The 25,115-nt window shown below is 40.9% G+C and overlaps 1 protein-coding gene across 8 annotated transcripts in view; it reads left to right on the top strand.

Annotated features, from left to right (window-relative positions):
- The window catches only part of LOC105269269 (transcription factor Sp9), a 57,727-nt gene extending 45,436 nt beyond the window's left edge, over positions 1-12,291 (top strand). For 4 of the 8 annotated variants that reach the window (XM_011309383.1, XM_011309378.1, XM_011309379.1 and 1 more), the window contains 2 exons: positions 8,330-9,311; positions 9,380-12,291. In XM_011309383.1, coding sequence (XP_011307685.1) covers positions 8,363-9,311; positions 9,380-10,137 — 1,707 coding nt within the window. In that variant the 5' untranslated portion in view covers positions 8,330-8,362 and the 3' untranslated portion in view covers positions 10,138-12,291. Of the gene's footprint in view, positions 1-8,323 lie in introns of all 8 variants that reach the window. The other 4 variants (XM_011309380.1, XM_011309381.1, XM_011309377.1 and 1 more) reach the window with 2 other exon arrangements.
- Positions 12,292-25,115: the final 12,824 nt, after the last annotated feature.

Consider the following 25,115-nt stretch of genomic DNA (forward strand, 5'->3'; position numbering starts at 1 on the left):
CCACTGGAAATTCAATTGAAACAAGAAACACTGAATGATCGATAGTGACGAGCAAATGGAAGGACGAGGCATCTAGTGTACACAATTGAATATAGATACGTGCATTGCATATCTCATAACTTCTGCTATAACTTGTCCCTCATCCACTATATATCCTGTGTACGTGTCCTGTACAGCGGATGGAATCGTATGAGTTATCCCACCACCTACCACAGACAGTCTGTTAAAGCCATGCACATACACGCATGTACCATCCCCCAGTCTATTATATATCTACACCTAAATCCCAAAGCGCAATGAAGCTATAAATTCAACTGGCCTCAGCGAGAAGACACGCGAGCCAATTTGCCAGAGTCGACGGTACGTCTCATATCTATTTTGCTCACCAAGTGCCCCGCAAAAAGCCGACAAGCCAACGAAAATTGTTATTTACCTTTCAGCTAATGCTCTTCCGTCATAGAAGAATTATTTCTCACCTTGAAAAACTTGTGCATTAATTGCGGAATAATTAATAGCACCGCTGGTAATCAATCTTTTCTCACCGTATCTCCTCGATGAAAACCAAGTGAAACGTTTGCACCCAAGATCATGATCCCCATATATACTTCTTTTTTACCACCACCATCAACATCAACTGGTAAAGCCGTTTACTGCGCTACATGCACGTAATTCCTATAATCACGTTGAGTATAATTCATAGTCAGTGGTAAGCATGTACTTTTCGTCTCGTTACGTGCCACCCTCCTCCCACTATCCGCTAAACAAAATTTGTGATTGTTCGTGGACAGTTTGACGGCTCGTGTGAAATCATTCATTAATATCGGCACATTCAAGGAATATTCAAGCAAACGGGGATCAGTTAAAATTCGCTAAAATACGCAAAGTGAAGGCAAGTGCACCTGTTTGCACAAGAACGAAGGAGATTCGCTAGACGGTGAATGATTTATTGGGCAGTCTGTTGCACCTATTCGTAACACTTGGCTGAAGATACTTCCATCACTTCTCCCATTTTATAACACTCGAAGGGACTTGAGCGTTATATGGAGATTTTCTTGAAATGGCGATGTACTAGCACCTCTTGAAGCCAGACAAATTGCTTTACCCACCTCGAGTTAACCTATGTTGGCCCCCACCACATAAACCTCGTCGCTCTATAACTGAAACTCATGATGCCGCACTCAGTTGCCCTTTGTATACATTTTCCACCGTTTTTCCCTACTTTTCTCAATACTCAAATGACTCAAATGTTTACGGACTTCCATACCCGCCTGCGGATTATGGGAATATCCAAAGTGTCTGTATTATTGATTCGGGTAAAAATGACTTTCACCGACACAATACGTATCTGATTAAAAAAAATGAGGGAATAGCTGCATTGCGTGTGGACTCCATGAGATCGATTAAATATGTTTGGACATTTAAATTTCATTCTATTTCTCTCTATTCGAAAAAATAAAATCACTTTTATGTCAATACTCATCATTCAATCCATCAATAATTTTCTTGTATCGCCATTGATCGCGCGAAATTTTATGATAAGTACATACAGAATTTCCGAGAGTTCGAGAAAGTACAAATGATAAATTATCTTGACCGTTTTCATCAGCATTTTATTCTCCTAAATTATCCATTTTTGGCTGATAAACGGTGAATATAAAAATCGAAAAATGATGAAAGAATGTTGATCGATAAAAATGTTAATTAATTCATCGATCAATATTACAATATTTTTCCCCGAAAAATCGTCATTAATTCCCGTGAATATGTACACAAACTTTTGGAAGAATCTCGAATAGTGACGGTGAGGTGTGCACACGAGTTAGACAAGCTGAAAGAATGAGATAGCCTTTTTAGACCTCTCTCAATATCTGCGGCTTGACCAATTCACCTTTTTAGTCTGTTCACACCGGCGCCGCTTGTCTCGATAGCACCTTCGTTTAAATGCTAATACCCCGCCCAATTTATCTCCTTATAATATTCGGCACTCCTTTCGGGGGCTCCACTCCACTCTGTTGACCCATTGCTTCGTCCCTATAAAATACAAATCCTCTTTTTTCTTCCCCATTTACTACGTCTATTTACACGGAGAATGACTCGATCGAGAGAAGAGAGGGATAGAAATTTCGTGTGCTATTGGATAATTGAAAGAAGCCTGCCGACACAGAACCACCACAGACAAGCCCATCACATGGAATTTAATAAAATCCATAATATACGATTCAATTCCATTTGTCCTCCATTTTACGTTGCGTTTGGGGATCCAGATTGTTTAATCTACGTGTTGAATTGAGTTATTGCCTGTCAGTCGGGAATGGAATTCAAGTTTTGCTCTTTTATTATATCCACTACAAAAAAAAAACGCGTTTCACGAAGTTCACCTCTAATTATACGTACCGTATCGTTTTATTGAAATTTTTTCAGTGTGAGTTAAACAACTGTTTTTATTCTCAGCATGTTGTTCAATCCATCAAAATTCCATCTGAATAATTAAATTGATTGACTCTTTTTGATGCGTTAAAAATGATTAATCGGAGTGAGAATCTTCGAATGATTATGACAATATCACCTGGAGTGGTATATTTTTGTTGGTAAATATGGGGAGGACCCTTTCACCCGTCAGATCTTTTTATAACATAAAAAAGCTCGTCCCTCAGGGCAATCCCCTCTATATGCTAATGGAGGAGGCTACCGATACACTCTTTACGCCTTCGCTCGGCTCCTGGAGTTCATTTCTAATTTTTTATATTTTTTTTTTTGGGTAGTATTATAAATCTTGGATGATTAATACCGAACATTGAGGCCCAATTACCACGGGACGCCTCACTACCGTCCATTTCACATTTGAGAGTTAAATATTACATTACAATGGGTATTTTGCGGGTTTATGTATTAATGAGGGACCAGGTAATCCCCTGGGTTTTATGCACCTCTAAATGGCCTCATGCGAAGTGAAATCCTACAATTTCACTCGCTAATGTTCATTCTATTTGTTTATCATCACCATCAGCTGGGGGTATTTTGCATAGAGTAAGTCGGCAAACGTAAGATTTACTGTGGTCTCATTATCCTAATGAAGACGTAACGCTTTTGCAAAAAAATGGGAGCATTTTTGCTAATAACAATTCCACGTGGAAACCTAACCTCGTTACGTGTTCGCAATACATTTGGATTGAGTTCGCCGAAGTCATTTACAACTGGTACTTCTCGGGGACGCCAATCAGCCCCCCAGTGAAACAGGCGATGCGCAAATAATCAACTCTGTGAATATTTCATTTTTTTTTTGCCTCGACTTTTTGCAATAGAGAAAAAGTTGCCCGAAATTACTTCCTTACCTCCTTCATTTTCTCTCCACTCGTGAAAATTATGGAAATTCTCTTGAATTTGAGAATTTCTTTCTCGTACTCGATATTGCCTCGTTTTTCGTCATTTAAAAATTAACTAGGCAGCATTTTTTGGCGTGTACCTATTTTTTTTTTAATGAAACACCAATCGAAGGGGCATATCAACAGAGACACGCTGGTGATCGTAAAAAATGAACAAGGGTGGAGCATATAACCGAGTTAACAGGCCCAGGAATTATAGCCCGGTGGCTCTGAGGCTGTAATACCTCGCTTAATATTCAACGCTGGCAACGCGACAGATTTACGAGTACTAATGAATTGGCAGGGCATGTCTTTCCACTTGATTTTCATGCGTCCCATGGATCCTCACGCGACTCCTTAGATCCATTAAATTAAATTCCATCACCCCCATCCTCGATATAAAAAATCCCCGCACAAACTCTCATCGAAAAAAAAATCATACAAAAATTCTAATCCATCTAATTTCATCCTGAATCATCATTATAAAATCATTAAAAGGCAGGACATGTTCATGTTAAAAGGGGGAGGAAAAAAAAACCAATAATTTCAGTGCCACGGGGTTCTTTGATTAACACAATCGTCGATCAACAAAGTAAGGGAGCAGAAAGCTCGATTAGTGATTGGAATGAGCCCCGGCGCCGCTTCGTTTCGGGGATGACCGAATAAATCTTGTGAGCTCCCTGTTGGCCTCAGGCCAAGCGGCATCCTCACTCTTTTCTCTCCCAGGGTATATACTTAGCTTGGACCCACAGGGATAACTTTTCGGTACCACTTGGGAGCCCCCGTTCTCCCTCTCTCTCTCTCTCTCTCTCTCTCTGTCTTATGGATGAATTTAATTAAAAAACATAATTTAGAGGAGAAGGGTAACAGGTAGCGGTTGGCCTGGTGGGAACTTCTTCTTCGGGTGTTGATGCCCAGACTACACAGGCCTCGAGGGTTCACTCATGAATAACGTCATTAATCCACCAAAATTTCGCTAAAATTTCATGAACCAAAACCGGCCAAAAAAAACTAATGGAAAAAAAAATGAAGAGTTCTAGAATGAGGGAAAAAAACGGCAAAACTCTTCGTGGAAAGACACAATTATTCTCGGGACAAAAAAAAATTATATGAATTTTGGTTTAATTCAAGTTAATGCTTCCTCTAAAGTGTGTTGGCTAGTTTACGGCCCCCGGTGATCATCCTCGAGTCATTAACGTTCAGTTACCGAGGACGAGTAGCGTTACATTATGTACCTATTACATTCCAATCGACTGTGGGGCTGGTAATTATCTTGACAGGAGAAACAGGAAAATAGGGAAAATAAATAATACTCAAAATAAACAAAACCAGTGCTAGTTTTGTTGAAGAACTGAGCCGCTTATCATACAGAGACCAGAGTTGCATGTGGGCAACGATAAGCAAATAATTAGCATTAGGAGTAACCGCATTTGCTATCTCCAACCATCGACAGAGAAAAAATTATGTGTATTTTTCCTTTCACTCAAACAAACTGATTCAATATCTTGAATGTTTTTACCTCCGCATTATTTATGACTTTAAACATCACGGAAGTGATTCCATCACATTCAACCTCATTATATCCACTACCACTCTGACCCACAAATTAAATCTAACTTCCCTAAAAAAAGGTTCAACCTAATTCGAATTTTTGATCCCAAAAACCACAACATTCGATTCTCGTGGATTTGTAACGGACTGAGAGACGCAGGTGAATCCAATCAAAAGCTCGTCGGCAGGTGCCTCAGCCCCTACCTTTATTTTTTTTTTCTCCCATCTCCGTAGAAGTGTACAAGTCCACCGGAGATAATTTTCTCAAGGTTTCCATTACTCTTCTTACTCTCAACTCCTTTTTTTATCTCAATTTTTTGTCCCACCCGAGCTACTATTAATCAGACCCGCAAGGCTCGCATTAAGGTTTTATTTAACCAAGGTGTAATAGAATAACGAAGAAAGTTCAATTTTTGACAACAACACGCCAGTTGTGATACACCATAATCCACCTCAATTATAGGGTGGGTTTTTTTTTTTTTTGGAAGTGTGGTATACCATGGTCCCACCCCCTTTCGCTACTTTTACCTAATTTGCACCCTCGCACCTACTATCTGTCGTTCTCCACGTCAGTCAACACTGTCAAGCTAAACGGCGAATTGGTGGACTAATATACGCCTTCGTGCCAGCTGTTACACGTGTCTATACACTTTGGATAAAAGGGCTACTTTCTTTATGCTTTCGAAATGTCAAGATATTGGTGAATGGGTGTCATTACCATATAAGTAAGGAGGGATAAAAATCAATGAGTCTTTGTTTCAATTATCATGACGGCTACTCAAACAATTATTCGGTATAGCGTCGGTCACTCTGTATAATTGGAAAAATAATGCATTATTATTGTAACCTGAATTATCGCGATAAGAGAAACCGAAATGAATTGCCCATTTCAAATGATATATTTCGAACAGCCAAACCCTCGAATTTTGCACTGACTTCCGGAAAATCGTGAGGATTTTGAGATCACTAATATGTTCTCTTGACATCCGCTCTTGTTCTCAGAACGGTCAAGCTTCCTGGCCCTCTTAATTTATGCGTCAACGCTCAGGGCGTTATTAAAGGATGGGCGTTGACGTCACGCGGTAAAAAACAAAGATTGGAAAGGTTGTTTCGCCGTGGCTGCCCATCCCAATACAATTCTCATTTTTCAAGCAACTGCCGACAGGAAGGCTACCTACTCAAACAAACTTTGACCAACGCAATTGATCATCTAATGAAATATTTAAATGGGAAAAACTACGGGCGAGTCAAGGAGGTACGCATTGCGTGTGGAGAGTCATCAAGTAGGTCTAGGATAATTGAAGGCTTGTCAGAATGGTAAAAAGATAAAGGAAATGAGGTTGGTGTATAAAGAAAATGGCGACTCCAAGGCGTCTCAAGGTTTCTACCATCAGAAGCATCATTGTTTCCAGTGTCGAGGGAGTGAGCCCTCAAGTAACGATTCCTTTTCTTTCCTCCACGCTGAATAATTACAGAGTACAAAAAGGATAAGGTACATATACTGAAGAGTCTCGTCCACGAGCCAATGGGGGTTATTCGACTAATCAATAATCCTATCAGCACACCCGCCACATTCTCATTTACAGATAATCCCAGTAATTCAAGAATCAACTTTAGCCACCGCAAACCTCTACCCTCTGTAGCTCCAACGCGTGTTTGTATTTTATTAATCTCCTCGTTTTTCATTTTGCCCATTATTCCTCTTCCCAACTGAAGCCTCAGCGGGTATCATTCATCACTAGAGCGATTCAATGCGATTTAAATACCAAAGGTCAGAGGGCTCCCGACGATTCATGGAACCATTCTTGACGCTCCTATCTCTTCAACTCGATCGGCTAATTGAGAGATGTCGTTGTCTCCGAGACTCCAACATCGTATTGTTCAGAATGCTGGATCAATACCCTCCAACCCCTCTATATCACCCCCTCCTCTGTACGAGAGAACGTTGAGCTTGAAGAGGGCGTGGTTCGCCTCTAGTACACCAACGGAGATATACCCCAGTTGGCTATCTCCCTCTATACTGAGTTATATATAATCCTGCTGCGCGAATTCAACCCTCTTTTCACCTTCCCTATCCACTCCCTGGAAAATCCTTCAATTCCCCTCATCAGTCTCTACCCACAGAAAAGCTCACCGAGCTTTGGGCAATCATTAGCGCATCTATGATATTGACTTTCACCTTTTTTTTTTGTTTCTATCATCGTTAGGCTGTTGGGACCTCGGTTTTGTCCTCGATGAGATGGTTTCTCTCTCTCTCTCTCTCTCTCTCCATTTTTTTATTATTTAACCCCTCATTCTCTTGAAACACTCGTGTGTTGGTTAACCCGGGTTGAAACGTTGGACCGCGTGGGGGGCGTGTCGCCTCGATGGCGCCGGCTACTAATGGCCGCAGCCTGCCAGACTTTAATTTCCTGCTGCTTCCGCGCGGACCCTTTGGCTTCACCTTTCTCTGTCCGAATATGTTCTCCGGAGTGTCCCTCCTTCCCCTTTACCTTCTCCCCCACGAAACCTCATCTCTACCTAGAGCCTGATGACTCTGTCCCCTTTTTTGTAGCTTTCATCTTGGTCCTTTGTATTCCCGCGGGAATCACCGTCTTTCGGTAGTCAAGAACGGTGAGCACTGACATGAAACATCATCCCCCGTTGAGTCAAGATGATTTGCATGAAACTGCCCTTGATGAGGCAGAATCAGCCTTCGGCGTCATTATCTACCCAAATGAGCCACAGATGGGCGAGTGATGTTATATCCATGGCTCAAATTATTCGGATCTGTAATCCATAAGATTTTGGATGATACCCTGCACTTAGAATCAGCAGTATGGTTATTACACGAATCGAGTTATATTGACGATGTGACAGACGTTGTGTGGGAGTTTGTGTTCAACGACCCGGGGAGGGTGAATCGGTGGGGAATTAATTTGCATGAAACTACCTTGAAGGATGTGTCGCCAGTTAACCTCTCGCTCCTTTGCAACAGTAGCGCTCCCTTGGGCTTCATTACAGCGAGGTTTCAACTCCAATCTTCGATCTTTCTGGGTAAGAGAGGCAAAGGCTAGACGAACTCTTGCGCCAATTTAGTATCATTATGCACCCTCGAGGGAGGACTTTCATAGTTTACCGTATAACTTTACTTGGGTGTATACTTGGCTCCTCATTTCAAGTCTCTATTCAGTGAGGGAGATGGAGGTAACGAGTATTAAGAGGGGAACGGAAGCGTCGGCTTATTTTGAGATCGATTTAGAAGACGTGATTATAGGTAACGGGTCTATATACCTCGTCAGTTGTCGGAGAACCGGTTTTCACGATATTAACCTTATTTCACATGAAAAAATATCCAAGGAAAAATATTAAACAGTTAAGTTGGATGATAGTAAGGTGGATGTACTAATTGAGGTATTTCCGTTTTTTTGTTTCAGGATCATCCTGGATTGAGGGGAACTCCACTGGCGATGCTGGCAGCACAGTGCAATAAGCTGAGCAGCAAGAGTCCACCACCTCTTGCAGATGCAGCGGTGGGTAAAGGATTTCATCCGTGGAAGAAGAGCCCTCAGAGCAGCGGCAGTTCTCCACAGCACAGTGGTAGCGGTGGTGGTGGTGGTGGTGGTTGCACGACAACTGGTGTCACGCAGAGGCCAGCGGCAACGAGTAGCGCAGGAAGTACTGGTGGGTATGCAAGAGCACCAGTCACTTCTTGTGCATCAACTGCACCACAATACGGCAGTGATTTGTATTTCCCCGGGACAGCATCGGCCCAACAGCCTGATCCTCATCATCACCAGAGCAGTCTGCTCGGTAAAGTTGAGGGTGCAACACTTGGTTCAGTTTATGGAAGACATCCGTACGAGTCGTGGCCATTCAATGCAATGCCTGGTGCAACCCACAGTGGAATCAAAGCGGGAGATGGCTGGTGGGATGTTCATGGAGCAGCAACCGGGGGTTGGCTAGATGTTAGTGGAACAGTTGGTGTTCATGCCCAAATGGCAAATTACTCAGCGGACTATTCAACGAGTCTTGCATTAGCTGGTAATCATTTATTGACATCAGCTACCACTGCCGGTCACAATCTACTTCAAGATACGTACAAATCAATGTTACCTGGTGGACCCCCTAGTTTTGGTCTGCACGCACATCACGCGGCTGCAACAAGCGCAACTGGTGGTGCGGGCAGTCCTCAGGGTGGTACAGGAGGTGGTGTCAGTCAGGCACCATCACCACGTTCACAAAGACGTTACACAGGGAGGGCAACGTGCGATTGTCCAAATTGTCAAGAGGCTGAGAGGCTTGGTCCAGCTGGCGTTCATCTGAGGAAGAAGAATATTCACAGCTGTCACATACCAGGATGCGGCAAGGTGTACGGGAAGACGTCTCATCTGAAGGCCCACTTACGGTGGCACACGGGTGAGCGACCGTTTGTTTGCAACTGGCTTTTCTGTGGCAAGCGGTTCACACGTTCGGATGAGTTGCAGCGGCACCTTCGAACCCACACCGGAGAAAAGAGATTCGCCTGCCCGGTCTGCAACAAGCGGTTCATGCGCAGCGATCATCTCGCGAAGCACGTCAAGACCCACAGCAGCTCCAGTTCCAGCGGCGGCAGCAAGGCGGGGAAGGGAGCGGGGAGCTCATCAGCCGAGTCCTGTTCCGACAGCGAGGACAACGTGAGCCAGCAGAGTCCCAATTCCAACAGCTCGGTTCCAGTTGTACCAGTGGTACCACAGTCGGGACAGTCGCAGCAACAGCAGCAGCAGCAGTCCCTGTCAGTGGTACCACAGGGTGCACAGGACACCAGCGTAACGTCCCAGAACACCATACACCAACCGACAACGCCCATGACCCCAATGCAGATGACCCCACCCCCACTGACACCACACCATCCCCACCACCCGCATCTCCCGCCACTAATGCATCATCCACATCATCACGCAACATCCGTTCAGTCGCATCATCCGCACGCGGGGATGAGCATGCACTGAGCCCGGTGGGGCCCGGAGTCGCCGGTGTCTGCAATAACGCTAACACAGCGACCCTGGGCTCCCCATTATCCTACCCAATCAACCTGAATCTCATTCATCCCCATCATCATCAGTACAATCATTATCAGTCACAATCACATCACCAAAATCGTCACAACAATAATCCCGCATACAACATTACACAAAATCCTGGCACTCCTGGCAATGCTCAGACCCCATCACCAACGTCCCCAGCACCTGTACATAGTCTCTAAATAGGAGTCTTTCACCATCTCCTAACTGTTGTACTATCTATCCTCGGAGGAGAGCATTTTCAAATGGCTCTCTCATCTTCTAATCCATTATTGTCTAATTATTTTATTATTCATTGCATCGGATAGCCATCCGGAGATGCTCTTATCGGGGTCAATTGCACTTGATTATTTTTATTTTACTTCTCTCCGGACAATTATGACATTTATCTCCATAAGTCCATTAACAGTGGTCTTATTTTTTTTTCCCTCCCCGATTTATGCACTATTTTCACATAATTATTTCCGTTGTCCGAATTTTATTCTACTTGTAAATACTATACATAGCGCGTGAGAGATGAATATTATATTATTTAGAGTGATATAATATTGTATAAAAGATGAAATACACCTACCATAATTACACGTAACGTCGTATTTTTGCTTTTTCAAAAGGAATAACACAAACGCTCGGTTGAATCGACGCGTATGTTAATCAATAACATGAGATAGAAAAAGAAAGAAAATAAAATAAATTCATACGGTCCAAGGATTCCACGCGTCTGCACTGTTAATCCACAGTCAACGTTCGCACCAGGTGACGGGTATTTATTTTTATTTTATTCACACGAAAGAACAGCAGAAGCAATCAATTGAGCTTGAGCGGAATTTGGAAGAGTTGTTTTCCCCCTGTTGGCCCGTTAGCTTTTCTAGAAAGAGAAAAATATCGGGATGGAACGAGACGCGTGGAAACTTGTCCGTGTACACTCGGATGGTGCCCCATATCACGCCCAACCGCCCTAAAAAAACCTAGTAACTTTACTATTATTAATTATTATTAATTAATAAAATTAGATAATGAATTATTATTGAAGTATTATTATAAACAAAACGAAGAGAAGAAATTATGAAATTCATTTTAAAGAGTTAAAAAAGGAAAACGAAAAAACCTAATAAAAGATGCTTTTGTGAGTATGAAAACGAAGCGTTAATGATTATTTTGATCACATATGCTTCCTAAAATTCCCAAATGTCTCTATTTTATTTTTATTTATTTATTTTTCATCAATAAGGAAGACCGTGGCAAAATTCAGTGCGGGGGCAAAATGGAATACTGTCAAAAAAATGCATCACAATTATTTCATTTTGTTCGGGTATTTAATGTTGCCCCGGGTCACCCTTATTTTTTTTTTTTTTCAAAATCTGAAAGGTTAGAACATCAATCACTGATAAAAACGTACCTCGTTTGGATGAATTTCATGAGCGAGCGGTAACTCGTGACAAATTCGCGTGTCAATAAAAGAGAGAAAGGGAGAATGGAGGGGTTGAGGTGGGGGATTGAAAATGGGTGGCTTTTGCGGCGCGGTAATATCGCACGGGCCGTTAGCTCCCGGGTTCTCCGAGCCATGAAATGTCCCGTCATAACATCAGCTTTTCGCCCCCCCCATTCACCCCTCACTCACCCCCCTCATTTCTCCATGATGCACGTCGTTGTCGTTTCTTTATCTTCCCATCTCTCTTTTCCTCTTTTTTTTTTCACCAACCCCACATTCTCCCTCTCTCTCCAGCCATCATCACATCAGCATCCGGGTGACTTGGGGTGCATCTGATATTGAGAAATAAAAAAAAAAACGTCTGCATTAATTTTTTTTCAGAGAATAATATGATTATTTTTCCTCTCTCTCTCACAAAAATTTGAAATAAATAATGTAAAGAAGGTATTAAAGATGTCGTATATTTAAAACCATCAGGTTTTTATTATAAATAATTTTTAATAGATTGAACGTTGAGAAGTGGCTTGAGAGGCCGTTTTTGGTTAATTTAGAAGTATTTTCAGCCTCTTCATCACGAATAGCAACAGACGTCAACTAATCACCGGCAACCAGTGCAATGTTTACTCAATCACCGGTTGGAGGCATCCCCCCGACGGCTTTGTTGTATCTCGGAGATTAATTCAATTCCACTGGGGGTAACGAAATGCTGGTTGTGTGGGGGCCCTCCTCCCTCCATTTATATCGTCATGATGGTGTGGCTTGTTGATGGAGAGTAAAGGGAGGGAGAGATAAAAAAGAGTAATGCATTATCGAGAGAGCTCTTTGGCGGTTATTAGCGGGGATGACTTGGCTCCAAATCGCCCCATTCAACTACTAGTCCCGGATGGATGCAACACATTTTTACCACACAACATTCCAACTTCCTGTTCCAATAAAATTTATTCTGCCAACTAAATATACGTTTTCTTTATTTATTCAATGTGTATATTATTCATTTGAAGTATTACCCCTGATGAATTTTTTGGAGATTGCTCTACATTGAGAGAGAATATTTTTTTTTAGAGTGAATTTTTACAGGGAGAGAAATTATTTCAGCGGAACGACGAGCCGAAGACATTTATGGAGAGTATGGAAGTTAGTGAGGTATTTCGTAGGTTTGAGCCGCGAGGGGGGTCGCGATACAGGGACGAAAATTCGTGGGGGGTGCGGTTTATGTGGTTTATGTTGAGCAGCGAGGTACGACGGGGTGCCGTTTTGTTGGTGATTTAACCTTCTCCCTTTCCGGAGCCACTGCGATTCCCGGGGAGGGAGGTATTTTTCCTGGTGCAGGGGTTGGTACGTTTGTTATTCAATTTGCGAGGGTAGTTTCGCGGCATCACTGGTACCAGTTACTGATGGCAGGGAAGGGGAAATATTGTCCCCTGTATTGCTCGGGTAACGTACTCAACAGTGGGGAGTCAATTCCATTTTTCGATTTATTCCGAATGAGAGAATTTCGGAAAACTTCACTTTCTTTCTTTATTTTTTTTTTTTTTTCGTTGAGACATGATTCTTCACTGAGATATACACCAGCTCAACAAGAAAAAAAGACGTGGGTGGCTTTTTGGCATCGGATTGAGTGGAAAAAGCCAGAGGGAGGGTGTCACAGGATCACAGACTGTCATAAGAGACTTTGGCCCTTCTAGTTAGCAAACCCTCAAACCTCGTAGCTCATACCGCCGGAACACTCATCTCATTTTACCAAAGTACCGACGAATCACTACTCATTCAATATTTCGTTCTGGCCTGTCTCTCAATTTTTCTTTCCTCTTTCTTTTCACTTTTCCCTCAATTTTTATTAGATATTTCCCTCCGTGTGCGTTCCTGTCATGCCACTGTCAGTCAACTCGAAAAATCTGTAGTAACCGGATGAGCCTAATTTATACCCCATAATGTAACAAGTGTAGAAAAAAAATATTTTTGAGAAAGGAAACCCTGAACTTTTGAAATTAATCGAGGGATAGGGACTGTCATCAGCGTTTTACTTCACCCCAAAAAAAAATGAACGAAAAAATCATGATGATAGGGAAGAACACGGTTCCGGATGTAATATCACGCATGCGACCAACTCCTTCTTCCTAATTTACCCTGTAATAATCGCATTAGCCCGATACCAACGAACAAAGCAATCAGACAACATTTTCAATTGTAAATCGGTTTTAACAAAAAAATACTAACAAGACTGAGGGCATATGGCTGGCTCAGACTGCACCCACTCACTTTTCCTTTTTTTTTCTCCGCTTTACTAACAAGAAAAATCAACAGCACACATCTCTGACACGCGTGTTAGCTGGGATACAAACGAGAGAGGCACCGACACGCGCGTCTTGTTACCAAAGTGCCGACCTGAAGAGGAAGAGGAGCCCTGGACCAGACCTACTTCAGAAAATTAGAAAACCCGACTGATCCGCCACTTGAACATCGCTCTGAAATCTAAGGGGACTTCAAAAGTTAATGACGATATATTTAATAAGCCCAAACGAATTTATTTCCATTGAAAAAAAAAAATATGTAAAAATAATTGTCCCCGGCACACCCATATTTCAATGACCATCATATCAAGATTAACGATTTTTTAATGACACTTAATTTTCATTAAAATTTCTCAAAATTAATCGAATTTTCACCCCCAACGGCTCATTCGAGCTCCAATTTTCGATAATTACAGAGATAGTTACACTGATGATCTATGGACTGGTGTCACACGTGAAGAATGTCTCATTAGGGCATTCCAAATAATTAATCACGCTGGGACCATCACGTATGACAATTTGGCTTGGTCTAATGGTCAACCCAACACCACCCAGTGCATCTTCATTCAGATGACGTGATGGGCTCAGGTCAGACTCTAGCGAAACTGATATCATTACAGTTACAGGTTTTCGAGAAGATAATTGATCATCATTAAAGGTCATTAAAGTATCTGGTTTAACTTGTGTATACGTCGGTAACACATTACCATTGGCGGAAGATATACACTCTTGGACGATTAAAGCTCATCAGGAACCCTCCAGAGACACTGCCAATCGATAGCTCTAGAATGAACTTCGTTGAGTGATCATTCTATCACCTACCATTAAATTATGTCATTCACTGAACATCATAATTTATTATCATTCCTTGTTATTTCACCGATAAAAATATTCATTTGAATATATATCCCCAAAAAAATCCAAATGTCATTTTCCACCGCATAGCTTGCCTTATAAAAATTATTTTGTTATGATACTTGAAAATTTTTTAAATTCAATTTTATTAATTCAACTGAATGTATTGGGTATGTACTTTCGACAAAATACAGTGATTTATGTGTATTCGCATTTAATCTTTCATCCTCTTTACACTATAAATATGGAAAATTTTGACGAGTTGCGACACCACGTGTCGCCCGACGTGTTAACCCGACTTAACACATCATATTTCTGTAGCATCTCTCAGTGGCATTTAACCGACGTCGATTTATCGTCCCAACGTCGGAGAGAACATCAAAAGCAACCCTTTCGCAAAAAAAAAAACCATGAATTACAAACTCTCCAGAGTGATACGCCGTTGCATTGTTCAATTGCCATGACGTTGCCTTCTCCACTTGGAGAATAAAAAAAAAATTCCACACTACTTTGCATAATATAAATCAAATCACATTTGTATCATGAATAGGATCATGTTGGGCTCATGTATCGTGGCATGTATCTTATTTATATGATAATTATTGAATGAGGAAAGTGACTCGATCATCGAACGTGACGACGTGGGATTGATATCAAAGTAGAAAATTAAAGATAACAAATAGGAAAAAAAATGAAGAAAATTGAGAATGTACGGAGCAATCACTTAGCACGAAATATGATTCGTCATGCATCCGGGGACGCTATTATAGCGTATTACAACTATCGTCGAACACGAGAGTGACTGAGCTAAAATCAATTCAATATTTGTCGGTATATCTAATTCAATAATCTCCTCTAACGTGAAAAAGGTACGTAAAAGTTGTACCAATGCACGATATGATGAATGGAGTGGGCTCAAGAGAGAGAGGGAGAGAGAGAGAGAGACAGTGAAAAAAATTATTATAAATATGCGAGAGTAAGAAAAAAGGAGGAAAGAAGCCCACAGTTTCCGGTTGCCTCGACATCTTGGGTCGTTATGAATTGACTAGCGAAACGTGCGTGACTGTAAATTCTTTTTTTTTTTCTCTCGCTCAGTTGTCGAGGGATACACTGGGTTAAAAATTCATTGAAAAAATTATTTACAATGCGCATGCTTGTTGAAACACTTGGGGGAGAATGTGAAAACATTCACAACGATCGTTCGATAATTTCGCAGTACATTTACTCGGCACGCGAGGAATGAGAACAGAGATTATAAGTTGACTCTTGACTAGTTGAGCTGAGAGTTAATTGATATGTTGTAGGATAACAGGGGGAGAGATGCGCGCATGCCCCGGTGATCATCCCAGGATTCAAATTTCCTACAATCTAATTTTTTGTTTTTCATTCGTGTCAATTAATGAATTTTTACGTGCCCCCTTCCCAGTCTGAGAAAATAAAAATTGATGCAATAAATATGTCAAATCTGTTGAAATATCATGAAAATCATGAGCAACCGAGTTACCGCGGATAAAATATAGTATTAAAAGAGGCAACAACAAAGTGGACAATTTCGTGTGGTGACTATGGCATTTCTGAATAGCTAATTTAAAGGCGTCGAAGTAGCTCGGCACAAATTGAATAAAGAAAACGAGCTCGGTCGTGGCCTGCCGCAGATAGAGACGTCAGCCGTGAATCATACTAATTGCCAGGCGTGATTAAACGCTCGCTTCTCAGAAACTTTAACCCCTCATTCATATACCATAACCAACCCTATGCAAGACTTGAGCTCATTTCCCCTCGTGGAGTTGTCGAAGAAGCTGGTTAAAAATTCACGAAAATACCGGTGAGGGGGACTTTATAACGAGATCGCGGATACTATCCGGCTCGAGTTGATAATTGTCCAGAAGCATCATACAAGGGATAAAGCTCGGGATCACAAGAATCTAAAGGGAATGTATAATCATGTATAATCAATAGTTACCCCAAGTTATTTTCAGATTTTCACCATGTACACGAGAAATTCGCCGTTATTGAGGAACGCTAACAAACGTGTCGTTAGCAATCACTCGTTTATCAATCAATTACGGTACTTGTTATAATTTAGTTAGGGAACATGATATTGAAGATATTCGTAGATGAGGATGAAAATTGAAACGGCCAAAGCATTGTTGGGGCACCCTAATGAGCACGTGTCCAGTGTCGGATATCATGGGAGAAGAGGAGACATAGCTCCACACCCACCGCCGCTTTCAGGGACCACCTAATGATCTTTTGGCTTTATTGAATATCTATGGGATAAAAAATAGGGGATTATTTACTGTCAACCCCGTGGCTGGTTTCGTCGTGTCACTTGGTGGGCCCTCCCACTTTGAGACGTCAGACACCATCAAACGCCCACCATGAAGACGGATCGATGGTTAATAGATGTCTGCATAATGAACTTAAATCATAATCTTGGATGCTCTGCCACAATGGACGGGTGAGGCTTATTTTACGGTTGATTTTGATAAATAAAAATATGATGCAGACAGGGATTGAACGATTCAACACAATTTTATGGGCTTATTACATCATAATATTGATATCGTTACGTTTCTCCGCCATCGAACTAAAATATCATTCATAATTCTACTTTCAACAACATGTAATTTCGTGGCTAGAGTCTCGGTGAACTCGTAACAAACCACATCAATGGAAAAACATACGGATAAACAAGAATTACAAACTTGTCAATTATACGTACTGCAGACTTTTAAGAATATCAGTTAAGAACAAATTGAAAATAATCAAATGCATATTGGCGTTTTAAACCACATGTGAAACATCTGGCACTAATCATAAAATGCAAAGAGAATACCCGAGGCTAAGGACGAAGTTTCTGCTGTATAAGTACACAACGAAACTCCCCGCTGTGATATTTTACAAATATTGTGGGTACCATTGTTTATCGCACATGTACATTCTGAAAATTAAAGCATTGTCCTTCAATCTCGTGGCTTAATTGAGAATCAATGTAATCGCTCATCCGTAAAACTGGTGTGGCGAGAAAAAACGGCGTTGAAAACAAAAGGAGCTAAATTACGTCTATGTACAATTTGATAAATAGAGTGAGATGAATGTTAAGTGAAGCACACGAATTGTTTTTTTTTTATCTATCACCATTGTTGATTATTTTCGGTACGAGAATATCATTGATTCCAATCACTTCCCTATGGTGATTTCAATGATGAAAACATGACGGTGAACAATAGTCGCAAGGTGTGGTCGAGGTGTCTATTGTGTGGCAATTAAAAAGGAGATTTTCTTTTCTCCTCCAGCCATTGTCGAACGTCACCTGCCTTGCTGTTTTTTATTTCCATTGTCTTGGACGATATTTTGGTGCACGCGCTATGAATTTCTCGAGTGGCTGGACACGTCAAAAGAAAGGGATTCGAGATGCTGATGTGTTCTGGCATCGAGTGCGAAATCTATGACGGTTGACCCATTACCCACAGGCGTCGGTTCGTACACACCATTTTATTCTCTCACCCAAGTTCTCATCGATCACTCCAAAGAAAAAATTCAGTTCTCACTTGGCATTCTATTTTTTTTTATTCCCAGTGGGGATTCAATAATAATTCAAGGCAACTTTCCAACTCAATCGTCTCGTTTCCTCTTGTCTCCACGTAGGCTAATGCATAATGATAACCCGATGAGATATTCCAAAGGCTCCTGTAATCATTCCTTTGCTCAAGATAAATGCACTCTACCATATAAAGGTACCAGGCCGTTTGTCATTTGATCACGAGTTTATCGAGGTGATCCTCATTGCAACTGGGCTCACCGTCTCACTATCAACGAGTCGTGATGTTCATTTCACCGTCGAGATATTGGTATTCCTGTTAGTCGACAGGTACCGCAGGAAGCCATCATCAAAATTGATCATTTTCCAACGAGTATTAATACAGATGTATCACTGAGAAAATGGATTTTTTTTATTATTCCATATAAAAAAAATATAATCCGCGAATTGAGGTAACTCCGCAGTTACTTCAATATTTGTGAATAATTTCGCAATGAAATATTTTGAAACTCGACAAATTTGGTTGCAAAATCAAAGTTAACGTGAATTTTATGGCAATTAAATGTAAAACTACTGAGAGTAAAAAAACTAGCCATTCGCTTCAGTTAAAAATGGCACGTTATTAGCCACGAGAAAAACCTAAAGGGAAAAAAAATGATAAAAAATGAGGAGAAGTCAGTAAATTGAACGGAGCATACACTTGTGCACTGATAATTCCTGTTATTTGTGAACTCCCCCTTTCTCCAGTTGAACATGAAAAAAAAAAAAAAACCTAACCAAGTAACTCCACATCTGTACGAAGAATGGTCAACCCTCTATCGGCGATATTTTCCCCCCAATGTTCGCAAACTTTCCCCATTTTCCCTCATACTTAGGGGCGATTTGCTGTCCATCATTTTCCCATTGTCGTATAGAGAACCGTTTTTCATAATCCCATTGCATTAATTCCAAGAATGAAAAAAAAAGAGAGCGTTGGTCATAGCCCAGAGGACAGAGACAAATGTATATTGTAATCTGTAAAGATGAATTGAAAAGTAATTTACCATATTTTATGGTTGGGGGAATGAAAGTGATACGCCCACTTTTTCAGGGGCATTAAATAAAGTCAAATGGTTCCCTGGATGGCAATGATTCTCTCGTACCAATGTATCTGTTTGTTACAACACGTACGGTGAGTCCTATTTTCCCAGCAAATATGCGTTTTACCAGAGAAAATTGCAACGTAGGTACGATGGGGAACCTGGGGCGTCGCCCCTGGGATAGAAATCAGTGGGGCTCCCACGGCGACCATGCGTTTATTCATAACGCCCACCCTCACTCCACGTGGATTTTTAATGCACAAATTCGATCCATGTTAGCCGATTTGATCCGCTCGTATTTCAATGATTTTCAATAATAAGGAAGCTCTTATTCTTCCTATTAGGATATGAATTACAAAATATTTTAAATAATTTACCGGGACCCTTCCCATGATTAATCCCATGACATTTCATCTCGGAACCTCACCATCCTCTCCACTCCAAAAGATCACTTTTCTGTTTACTCCGTCCACAATACTCCAGGTATTGACTTTGGACTATTTGAAAAAGTAAATATATCGAGCGGCCTTCTCGCCACGTGCCCTTTCTGCTAACTCCACTTGAAAACTCAAAATCTCTTTTGTTGGTGTTTGTCAACAATGACAAGAACCCAAATATTTGTCATTTGCAGAAAAGAAATAAAAAGTGATTCATGGAAGTGGCTCATTGAAAGTGGCGGAGTCAATGAATTGGACTTTCGGATCCTTGAGGAGAGGCTCCTTTATTCAATGTCCTGATGAATTGGAGGACCACCTTGAGGCAGACCACACGCTGAATCCAATTGACCTCTTCAGTATCACTCCAGAATGGTATGAAAGCCTTTGAAAATATTACCTTCCGTTGGGAAGCACATGTCGAGTAAAAGTGAACTGAATCCATTTTTGTGCCCATTGGAATTCAAAAATTCATTCATATATACAACACAATAACACAGTCATAACTAAAAAATGTTAAAAAAAAAACTCGAAGGGAAAAGTCAAGTTTAGCGACTTGGAACCAAGGAAGTGGCGGATGGAAATCGATGATTATAATTAAGCATTCGATACCGGAACAGGAACGCCTGAATTACCGTAATCAGTAGCACGCAGTGGTATGATTCACATTCTAGGGGAGTAAAGAATATACAAAAAAAAAAACGAGTCAAATAATAACAATAAAATAAATGAAACAATGGTATGAAGATCAGAATGACAGGAGGGAAGAGTTTTTTTTCTGACGTCCTCAACGCATGCGCGTGCAACCAACTCTTTCCGTGCGCGACTGTTATTATGGCGGACAAAGGTTCCCCATATGGCGACCCGTTCACCTAATGTATGTTATTAGACATTACTCTATGATAATTAAACGTCTACAGCAAGTATTGTTACGTGCGTACTTACGGTTACATTACTAGAAATGACACGTTTCGGTACAATGCTTCGGATGTCGAGCTCTCTGACCGTGTGTCCCAGGGAAAATTCTGAGAAAAAAATTGAAAATTTTGAATGGAAATTTTTTTTGCTTTGCCAGTGAGAATATTTATTCATCCCATATCATGGCAATTAATTAATTCATATTTCGTAGTAGTAGTTTAAATTTGAGAAGAAATTATCGTTTTTTTTATTGGTTTAAAATTGAAGACACGGAAGTATACGATATCCCGGTTGACACGTGCCAAGATAATATTTTTATACTTCCGTGAAAATTACTATGATTAAAATACCGAACGCCGTGAAGGTGAGCATGAAGAAATAGCTAGCACCTTCTACGCCCTATCTTCTCACTCTCATTTATTCGATTGGCGTGGATCTTCGATCCTGCGGTTTTTCATACAAGAATTTTTGGCAGCATTTTTTCTTGGCATATTGACCAAAGCTGGAGAATTAAAAGAACTCGATATTGTGCGTCACGATTGAGTGGAAAGAAAAAAATAAACCGGGTCAGTCGTACTTTGTGAATACAGTCTGCGGTCGAACACGTGTGTGTATCAATGGGTCTGTGGTGGATTCGCTCTTCGTTTTCTTTTTCCATTCTATGTATTATTTTTCTTCTTTTTTATCGATTGTCCATATACGCGGCTGGACAGCAGTCTTTCAACGCGTATCTCCAGTGTCTGTCATGAGTATTGAGGATACACTAGGGCTCTGAAGTCTTCCTGTCAAGATGTTTTGCATAGTCAGCTGGAAGGATAACCACATCGCATATGTTTTCCTTGAAAATTCGATAAAAAAAAAATGAAAAATTCACTACTACCGTTCCTTGTCTTATTTCTATTTGGCGACCTAGTGGTCGATTAAAAAATCATAAGATGTGACGGTTAAATGGGCTAAAATAGTGATTGAAAGAGGAGAAAAACAAGCGTATCCACCCCTACAAATATTCCCGAAGAAATAGGAGGGATTCGGTTGGCAATCGGTGGGCGTAACCCAGCATAGTTGTGAATATGTAGCATTGTACGTTATTTAATGTATATCGATGCATCTGGCATAAAGCATGAGAAGAGAAAAAGAACACAAGTTAGAGTTGTAAGGTAGCATGCTGTGTACATGGGTGAATATTGGGGTTGAAGGTAGAAGCCTGGGCGTGCCAGTGCGTTGTCGTACCTACATTGAGCGTTATTATTGTCCCCGTTGGAGTGTATGAACGCGAGAACTCCAGCAGCACCTGGGAGTGAGTCCCACCACCACGCCCAAACACATCGCACATGGGGCTTTTCTATTTAAGAGATCCATGTGGGGCCCTTACTACCCTTCGACCATCCTATGACATACGGGAAATCATACGATACCCCTACAATGTACCCGCGACACACAATGCACCGCCGTTCATTACCTATCTATAGGGCTCAGTGTTCAATGTTCAATGTTCAATGCACAACCGGATGCCAACACAAGAAACTAGTGAACAATCAAATAAGATAACTCGTTAGAGATATTTTTCACTGTCGGTGTTTTTTTTAATGCAAGCAAAGACGCACTTCTGGAGAGAATTTTTTTTTTCTCAGTGTAGGGCTCGTGAGGAGGAGACAATTTTTTTCTTTCAATATCATCATTGAAATTGATCGATAAGAGGAAGAGTTGCATCAAAGTGTGTCGGCCCCCATACGCCCTCGGGCGGCAAGGGCGTAGGCGATTCCGCCCCCAGGTGGGTCGGGGTGGCACTGGGGCATTCCTCACTCCGCCGCGACTTTTCTCCATATAAATAACGTAAACGAGAACACCAGGACCCCTTACACTTACCCTTACCTCCCCACTTTCTCCGATGAGTAAAGCGTCGATACGCATGAATTGAGACCAAAATAACGAGTGTTAGAGTCTCTACAGTGCTTATCGATTCATCACAATACCCTATAATCTCGCAATCTTTTACTATTTTTAACATCGACAGAAGTTAAAATTTAAACTGCCAAAGGGTAAAGGAAAGATCGTTGGCAGAGTTTGTGACATTTTGTCCATTCTTGTTTTCCTATTATTCCCCTTTTGAAAAATTCATTCTAACGTTTCTTCAAGCGAGAAATTTTATTTTATCTCACGAAAAGGGAGCAGAAGAAAACCAACAGATGGAAGAGACTTCATTCGCCTGCGGCTATATTGGCGCTGTTTGATACACGTCAATAATACTGAAAGTGTTTTTTCGGAATTGCTGTCCCACATGTGCCCGAACCGATAATAACAGTTCGAGGTATGGAAAGTTTGAAGACCACAATGTTTTTTCGTTTACAATTCTCGCACGGTTTTCAGAATGAAATTGTGGGAAAAACTGGTGAAAGCGAAGACGAAATATCATTAAAATATTATTTACCCCAGCCATTATTTCTGATGATTTCATTATTGTACGAAGAAACCGAGGGATGGGTGAGAGGAAAAAATTTGCTTTAATTATGAAAATTCATTGAAAATAGAATATTTATTGTTCACTTGGTAATTGATAAATCCAAAGGCAGATGTTTTCCTCATTCCATCTAGGCTAGTAGCACACGTCTTTACAACCCCCTATTTATTCATTTGTCAGTGAGGTATGAAAAGAAATGCATAAATCAAGTACAATATCCAACAAAACCAATGACAATGATCACTTTGGTTTTCTCGGTTTAACAGCAAGCATTAGTATTTTTTTTTTTCATCTGAGAAAAAAAATGGAGAAGAAGGCGCGACCACAATGCGGCTCGATGACAAATGAGGACCTGGTCTTTCTGGGTGGAGTTTCTGGGGTCACTCTCAATGCTACTGTAAAAATTCATGTGTCAGGAATTGTGTGATTCTTCGCACGCGGGTAAGGGAATTCGGGGCATCCCTTTTGCCATTGTTCAACGGTGAACCGAGAAACCTTCAGAAGAATGAAAAAGACTGAACCGTAAAATTTACAATTTTCTTTGAATTCGATTGCCTTTTTGTCGATGTCGATCATTCAGAGATTCAGTCAGGATCATCTCCAAACAACGTCTCAACCAAAAAAATTTTCAGATTCAGCAATCATGGGCGGAAGTGATGAAAGTGCCGATATCTCGAAAATTGTGAACGCACACAAGGGATATCCCTTTTTGTATGAACGGCTACGGATCTATGTAAAGATGGAATTACTGGGCTCGCAATGACCAGAACAATTTATAGCCCAAGAAATTCCAGCGAAAATAAAAATAAAGGCAGACCTGAAGCGTTCTGTTTTCTTTCCGGCGACAATTCGTTCGTAAAACTCGTACGCAAGAGTTACGAGTTCACGGGGCGATAAAGTCCCGTGTAACGCCCAGGAGGAAAAGAAAGACACGGGAATATACAGGGGACACACGTGTGTGTGAAATTTCTGTCGACGGGTTGGGATTTGTTTTATGGCTGAGGCTACGTCAGGAGGAAGTGTAGAGGATCTTTCTGGTCCATCTGCACTTTATGGCCCTTTACGGAATTTTTACTAAAAGGTAATTGATGGATTGGCTGAAATCAACACTCTTCTTCTTTCTTACTTCACTACCATTGCAATCTTAATGAAACGAACGATTGTCAAGGGATAATATTAAGTGGATTCGTATATTATTCAATTACACATATCGGTCATTTTTTCAAATATGTAATACACTGACTCTAAAATTTTTTGATGTCGAAATCGGTAAACTAAAAATTGTAACAGCTATTTGAATGGATAGGCTGTCACCTAACTAGAGTTAGGCGTATTCGAATGTGTAATACATCAAGAACACAAGGTCGACACACTGAAATTTTCTCGGCTGATGAGTACTCCAGGAATGTCTCCATCGATTTCGACCACAGAAGTTTCAGAAAATAAGAGAGAATAGACTCATAACCCCAAGTAGTTTTGGATGTCTCGGAAGCTCATAGCGCGTGTGTACTCGACAGCATGTGCTCTGGGCGTTAACCAGCGGGAAAGAGATATACTGCACTGAGTATTTATGGCATATCCGCACGTTCGTCTAATGTATGCTCCCACTGGAATGCCAAACGAAAACCCCAAATAATTGTTTCTGGAAGTGTGAATGGCGCTTATTAACTACTACATTTTTACCCCCTTTTTTATTATTTTTTATTTGACACATTCTCGAGCAAATAATGTTCACAGTTATTGCTTGTGGTTTCCCAAACAAAATGGCTTTTCATTTGTGATTTCCCTGATCGAGTCATAAAAAATTAATCTTTAAGATAAGATACTTTCATTACTGGATATTTCATTGTACACCGTGAATTTTTTAATTCCAGTACGACTTGTTCGCGGAAATTCGAAATTCGAAATTCGAAATTCGAAATTCGATCTGTACCATGCTAACAAAAAATTCAAATAGCAGATTCTCATTTCAGGTATTAATCCTCAAAAGAAAAAAAAAACGTGAAAGGGGTTCAGCATAGAAAAGCCGGAAAAATGAGAGTGGTGTCGCATAACATGTATGCGCATCGCCATGGTAACACTCAATCATTAATTGGCTGGATCGAAACTGGAGAGGAGCACGGGAATTTTCTCATTCCAATATTTTTTT

Source organism: Fopius arisanus, unplaced genomic scaffold (assembly GCF_000806365.1).
Source record: "Fopius arisanus strain USDA-PBARC FA_bdor unplaced genomic scaffold, ASM80636v1 scaffold00066, whole genome shotgun sequence".
In the NCBI taxonomy this organism is placed as follows: Eukaryota; Metazoa; Arthropoda; class Insecta; order Hymenoptera; family Braconidae; genus Fopius; species Fopius arisanus.